This window comes from Grammomys surdaster, unplaced genomic scaffold (genome assembly GCF_004785775.1).
Source record: "Grammomys surdaster isolate TR1022 unplaced genomic scaffold, NIH_TR_1.0 126048, whole genome shotgun sequence".
Lineage (NCBI taxonomy): Eukaryota > Metazoa > Chordata > Mammalia > Rodentia > Muridae > Grammomys > Grammomys surdaster.
The window spans coordinates 228995-236312 of NW_021620860.1; the positions used below are offsets into that span (position 1 = coordinate 228995).

A 7318-nucleotide genomic window follows, 5' to 3' on the forward strand; every position below is an offset into this window, starting at 1 on the left:
GAGAGAGAGAGAGAGAGAGAGAGAGAGAGAGAGAGAGAGAGAGAGAGGGAGAGAGAGAGAGGGAGAGAGAGAGAGAGAGGAAAAAGTAAAAAAGAAAGGAAGGAAGGAAGAAGAAAGACTGCTTTTAAAAAAAATAGCACGACGCATCTAAAATGTAAATCTAAGAAGGCAAAGCTTCCGTGTCTGACTATCCACTCAGAGCAAACATATCCAATCTCACCAACTAAGCAGGGTTAGGCATGGTTAGAGCTGGGCTACAGACTGACAACTCTGGACCAAAGATCGCAACTCAGATCTTGATAACGAGTTCATATTTTGGCTCAATTATTCTCATCAGTCTATAAAATGAATTCACGCACTTTACACTCAGCATAAACCTTTTCCTTTACCACGTAAGCGTATGCTTCAAGATTGCTAACCACAATGAGCATTTCCATGGCTGTTGGTAGCACAAACAAATACATGCAATTTAATAAGCTGTGATGTCCATTTGTAAAGTAGACCAAGCAATCAATTTTCAAAATTAAATCCTATGGGAATATGACTTTCTGTATCTCTAATGAACTCTACCTATAATTAACTGATGGCTCAATTTTTCTCTTTGATTCCTTATTCGTTCAAAAGGATAATGTTTCCGATGGCTGCTTGCTGAAATAAGAGTTTTTATTCAAGCAGCATGTGGAAACGGCGTTAGTCCTGATTTAGTAACCTGAAGTTATCCTCCTTTTACGAGGCATAAAACTTCCTCCAAAAATAATCAACACTAATGAAATGTTTGTAGGAAAACTGGCACCTGCAGTGGTAGAGAAAACATTGGTGTGTCCTGTAAACACTCATTTGAAGGGAGATATAAAAGTCTCAGGAGGCCAAAAGCCCTAGACCTTTGGAGACTAGGCGAGACCTAAGCAGTACTGCATCCAATCTGTTCATTACTTCTCAGAAGATGGCTTCCGACGGCTCCGCTGGCTGCTGCTCTTCTGAGCCCTGTGCGGGGGCATCGGGCTGTGCCACTGCCTCATTCTGCCCCACCACCACAACTTGCCTCTCCAGCACCTGTGCTGCCTCCAGATGTCAAACCCCGAGCTTCCTCTGCAGGACTCACCTCCCAGCCGGTTGCCTCTCACCGTGCTACTTGGCTGGCGGTTGTAACAGTCCTTGCCTGGTGGGGAGCTGTGCATGGTGTGAGGAAGGGACTTTCAACAGTAATGAGAAAGAGACCATGCAGTTCCTGAATGACAGACTGGCCAGCTATCTGGAGAGGGTGAGAAGCCTGGAAGAGAACAACGCAGAGCTGGAATGCAGGATCCGAGAGCAGTGTGAGCCCGATGCCCCACTGGTCTGCCCCGATTATCAGCGGTACTTTGACACCATTGAAGAGCTCCAACAAAAGGTGTCTCACTGTCTTGATGTTCTCTGTTTCCCATTTCTGATTTCTCTCATAGCTATACGGGGACAGGTCGCTTTGTGGCTGTAAAACAAAGGAAAGAGGGATTCCCAGAGCTACGTCAAATGATCTGTCTCATTCTCGACGAATTATTGAGTGACTATAGAAATGTCACCTTGCTGTAGACTTTGTCTACAGTGTGAGGGAAATTGAATTACGATATCTTCTGAAACCTGTTCTGCATGTATCATTGCATATTTATATTCTTTATCAAACAGCTAACGAATGCCATCCATTTGAGTTCTGGTAATGATTCTCTATTTATTTATAAGTGTGCACATATGTGCGGTGGGTATGCGATGTGATGTATGACCATGTGGGGAGGGAAAGCATGCCTAGTGTTCGTGAGGAGGCCTGGGATCAACGGCAAGTGTCTTCCATTCCTAGCCTGTTTTTGAGACCAAGTCTGTCCTTGAAGCTGGAGCTCACTGATTTGGTTGCATTCCCGAACACTGGCCAGAGAGCCCCAGGGGTCTTACTGCTTCTACTTCCCCATTACCTTAACAGACATCGGCTGCTGTATTTATCTTGTTTACATGAGTTCTGTGGGATTGGACCCAGGTCCTCCTACTAGTATTTTGAACCCTTGACCAACAAAGCCATTTCTTCTTTTTTAATTGATGAATTTCTATGACCACAGACAGAAATGCAATTCTAATTTACACTAGCAGTGTGGGAAACTTTAACAAAGCTCAGCAGCCAATGATGATGGCAAAATGCCCTATACCACTTATAAAGGAAACCTTGAGCCACAAGCCACAGAGATGGCTCAGCAGTGGCTAACAGCTCATGAGTATCTGAGTCTAGATCCTAACACCCATGTATGGCAACTCGCAATCACTAAAACTTCATCTCCTGAGGACCCAACACCCTCTTCTCACTGCACAAGTCTACACTCTTATCAACACACATACACACACTTACACACATACACTCTCATGTACATACACATACACTCTCATATAAACACACACTCACACATATGTACTCACATGCATACACACACCTACACATAATAAGAAAACAAGATAAAATCTTTCATTTTAGGAAGGAAACCTTATTTCTGTATTTTGTTTCTAATTTGGCACTGAATTCTTTTTTTCTTCATGAAGTGGTGTAGTTAATAGGAAACACGGGTTGAAAAGAGATGTTATGTTAACTTAGGAAAAAACTTCCGTAAACTAATGAATGACATGGCTATTAAAATAGATATGCAGGTTTCTTCTAAAGAGCTGTTCATTAAATGATGACTTATCTCTTAGATATTGTGCACAAAGGCAGAGAATTCTAGACTCGCCGTACAGGTGGACAACTGCAAACTGGCTGCCGATGATTTTAGATCAAAGTAAGTCAAATTAAGTTTATTTGTTAAGCCACACTGTATTTTGTGTATACAATTTACATGTTAAATTTTAATGTTAATTAGAAAATAATAGTTAATAATAATGGCTTCCAGTGAGAGAAAATATTCTCTGCATAATATATTTTTAACTGCGAATGTTTGAACTTTGAGCTCACCTACATTTGGAATGCAAGGGAAATTGAGGCATGTGGTTTCCTGGAGGCCATGTGTCATCCTCCCCTGCACCCACAGCACTTTTAGCCCATTAAGTCACTCCTCTCCCTTTCTCCTGCTCTGAAAGGTACGAGAGTGAACTGTCCCTGCGCCAGCTGGTAGAGAATGACATCGGTGGCCTTCGTGGGATCCTAAGTGAGCTGACCCTGTGCAAGTCAGATCTGGAGGCCCACGTGGAGTCTCTGAAAGATGATCTTCTTTGCCTTAAGAAAGGCCATGAAGAGGTGAGCAAAGTGGCCACTGGGTCAAAGACTATAGGAAGAGTGCGGCTGAGAGATCTCATGTGTATAAACTGAACAGGGACAGACACTGCCTAAACTGGAACAAACCTAGAGACATGCTCATTGCGTAGCATGACTGCACCCGTGTCTCTCAAGGTCGATGTGATGTACAGCGTGTATCCTTACGTAACATAACAGCAGTGCCAGGGAGGTGAGGCCACTTGCCGTTGCTTGGATAGAGAAGTAACTCAACCCATGCTTTTCTCCATAGCTCTATTGTACAAGAAAAATGAGCCAATTAATTAGGCTGTGTACCCCCTTCCAAAAGAGGGGTAAATAATCACGCAATATTTGGAATCACGTTTTTAGATATCATGCATTTATAATCTTGTTTCTATCATCAACTATTAAGAATGAAAAGCAGAGTGATGTCACAAAGTTAAGCAAAATCTACTCTATGAATATTTTGATGGTAACAGTAGCTAGCAATTGTGGATGCCTTAGCATGTGTCACCAATTTTATAGATTTATTGTGTGTGTAATAACTCTTCTCTGTCTCACAATAACTCTCTGGGAAATATTACACCCATTTTGCAGATCAAGAAGCTGAGACTTTTAAACCTAATAGAAAGAGGGGATGGGAAAATTACTCAACAATTAAGAGTATTGATTGCTCTTCCAGAGGACCCACATTCAGTTTCCTGTACCCATCTCAGGGAGTTCACAACTGTCCATAACTCCTGCTCCATGTGGCATACAGAGACACGTAAATGTAAATTTTAAACATCTTTCTTAAACAGAAGTAATAAAAAGATATTTAACCAAGAGAAACTGAAATAAAATCCTAGACTTTTACCCAATGTGCCAAAAATCAAAATATGATGCTTTTTTCATCCCATTAATACCACACACACACACACACACACACACACACACACACACATCACTCTGACATTCTTTACTCCATTTCCACTCTCAGGAGGTCAACCTGCTCCGTGAGCAGCTTGGAGATCGGCTCAGTGTGGAGCTGGACACTGCCCCCACTGTGGACCTCAACAAGGTCCTGGATGAAATGCGATGTCAATATGAAAGGGTGCTGGCCAACAACCGCAGGGATGCAGAGGAGTGGTTCACGGCTCAGGTCAGTGCCCTGGGGAAAGGGCGGACTTCAGGGAGGGTGCCTTGCCTGAGCTCTCTAACGGGGCCTTTGTTACAGACAGAAGAGCTGAACCAGCAGCAGATGTCCAGTGCGGAGCAGCTGCAGGGCTGCCAGACGGAGATGCTGGAGTTAAAGCGTAAGGCCAACGCTCTGGAAATTGAGCTCCAGGCGCAGCAAACCCTGGTGCGTGGGATGAACAGTACCAGCCTTTGTCAGCAGCATCCCAGAGATGCTATGCTGTTTGACAGAAATCCAGAGAGATGCTCACAGTTCAGCAGCAGGTCTGGGCACCCAATTAGCCTAGCTGGCATTTCCCTGCCTTTCTTCACATATGTTACTTGTCCATATTGGAAGCAGAAGGACATATCAACAGCCTTTGTGCTCTCACCAGTATGCCTCCCTGATCCTCCTAAGCCAAAGCATGTCCCCCAATACCATCTGCTAGAGACAAGAAAAGTCTGGACACAGTGGGACTGGGAGAGCTGAGCTAAAGGCCCTTAAGCTTAGCAACAGATTTTCATTTCCTTTAATTGATGAACAGTTTTCCAGTTTCACCAGTGTCTAAAACAAGAAACACATCAAGTTTCAAGTGTTCATACTACAGCTAAGATCTGCATATCGCCACACTCCTCCCCACCCACGCAACAAGAACACCATGCAGTGAAAGTCACATATACCAGGTCCCATCAGGCACTGCGGTACATGTTGGGCTGTGTCCAAGGAGTATACCTACATGAACCTCACCTGAGCATTCATCTAGGAGAGGCACGGTGTAATCTATGGCAGACACCTTCACTAGCTTGGCTGAGCAGGTGGGGAAAAGCTAGGGTCAAAGGAAGTAAGTGCCAGAATGTTCTGCAGTTCTCAGTAGAAACGAAATGGTGGTTGAGCCCTGATCTTCCTTTGTTGTATTGGCACTGTGCAGATGCTTAGACTCCTTGAGCTACCCAAAAATGTCCTGGGTGACAAATGTTATAATGACAGAGGTGACAAGGCCTTGAGTTGCTTCCAGATACTGTTCCACATGCTCCCCGTGTGTCCGCTCCTCTCACCTTCCCAGCCTCCCCATGACATAGGGACTTTGCATTCTCTATTGACTATAGAATAAAACAGGCTCAGAGAAGCTAAGTAACTCGCCGTGAGGTCTCAGGGCTGGAAAGGGGGGTACATCAAGGGTCTGTAATATGGTCCTTCTGAGAAAGTCTTCCTCTTGCAGACGGAGTCTCTGGAGTGTACTGTGGCAGAAACTGAGGCCCAGTACAGCACACAACTGGCCCAAATGCAATGCCTGATCGACAATGTGGAGCACCAGCTGGCTGAGATCCGCTGTGACCTGGAGCGTCAGAACCAGGAGTACCAGGTGCTGCTGGACACCAAGGCCCGGCTGGAATGTGAGATCAACACATACAGGGGCCTTCTGGAGAAGGAGGACAGCAGGCAAGTTACACAGTCCCCAGAGTTCCCAAGGCTAATTCTGTTTCCTCAAGGCCTGACCAAGGTCAATTTCATAATGGGGGTCTTCCTTTTTAAACAGTGAAGGAAAGGCATGGCTAGGTGGCTCAGTGGGTGTTTTAGTTACTTCTTTGTTTCTGTGAACATGACCAAAGACAACTTGAGGAAGAGAGAGTTTATTTTGGCTTACAGCTGCAGATGAGTAAGAATACGTCATGGCTGGGAAGCATGGCAGCAAGCTTGCATCAGGCCTGACAGCAGGAAGTTTAGAAATAACAGGAAGTTTAGAGATCACATCTCCAACTGCAACAGGAAGCAGAAAGACTGAACTGAAAGCCCACTCCCAGTGACGTACTTCCTCCAGCAAGGATGCACCACCCACTCCAGACAGTTCCACCAACCAGGAACTAAATGTTCAAATACTTGAACCTATTGGAGGACATTTCCCGTTCAAACTACCACAATTGGTAAAGGTACTTACTGAAGAGTCGTATGACCTAAAGTCGATCCCTGGAACCTACATGGTGGAAGAAAAGAACCAACTGACTCTATAGGCTGTCCTCTAATACACACACACACACACACACACACACACACACACACACATACACACAGTGTAAAAAGAAACAATTTTAGTGAGTAGCTAAGGCTAAGTCTATGGTAAATGTTCTAAAATCTCCTCCAATTTGGAAACAATGGTTTTCATAGATCATATTTCCATAAGAGGGAAATCGGGAGCAAGCATGAGCTAACATTTCACAAGCTAAAGAGGAGTTGGACAGCAATACCTGCCTCAGTGAACTGAAGCAGCCATGGACTGGGCTGTTCTTGGGCCAGTGATGAAACAGGCTAGGATCAAATGCAAGGCCTCCACTGAGGACAATTTGTAAGGCAGTTTCTAACGTCTGAGCTGATATGCTCCCAGCATCCTCTTGCTAAACTTAGTTTGAATTGATTTCCCCCAGACTCCCGTGCAATCCAGGCTCCACAGCGTCCGTATCCAACAGCGCGTGTGAGCCGTGTTCAGCCTACGTGATTTGCACAGTTGAAAACTGCTGTGCATGACAATTAAATCTCCAGCACGGTGGATGGAAATCAAAACTGCTCAAGAAAGAAGTCAGGATCTGACCCGGGCTACGCCCAGTCTGGAAACATGGATCTGTCTCGGAGTCGGGACCTCAACCAGGCTCCACCCAGTGCAGAAACAGGGATCTACGGGGATTTCAGATCCTGAAAATCTGCACTGAGCATCCTGGGTCTGTTGGTAGTGGCTTAAGCTTGCTTTTAGTCTTCTGGAAGCCCGTGAAGCATTCTTGCTAATCTCCAAATAAAACTTGCTTCTCTTCTTTAAGGTGGTAAATACAGTTTAGTGGCCAATGGCCTTGGTTAGGCCATTTAACAGAAGAGAAAATGTCTAAACCCATTACTGTAGTTTGAATTTGCCTAAACTCAGTCTGAAAATATCT

General features: G+C 44.7%; 1 protein-coding gene across 2 annotated transcripts; it reads left to right on the forward strand.

The window, feature by feature from the left end:
• Positions 1-943: 943 nt before the first annotated feature.
• Krt40 (keratin 40) lies at positions 944-6917 on the forward strand. Of its 2 annotated transcripts, XM_028755095.1 has the most exons (7): positions 944-1390; positions 2707-2789; positions 3088-3244; positions 4221-4382; positions 4458-4583; positions 5617-5837; positions 6818-6917. In XM_028755095.1, the coding sequence occupies exons 1-7, from the start codon at positions 944-946 to the stop codon at positions 6915-6917; spliced, it is 1296 nt and encodes a 431-aa protein (XP_028610928.1). The 2 variants fall into 2 exon arrangements, with proteins under 2 accessions (XP_028610928.1, XP_028610929.1); XM_028755096.1 differs by lacking the exons at positions 2707-2789; positions 3088-3244.
• The last annotated feature ends 401 nt before the right edge of the window (positions 6918-7318 follow it).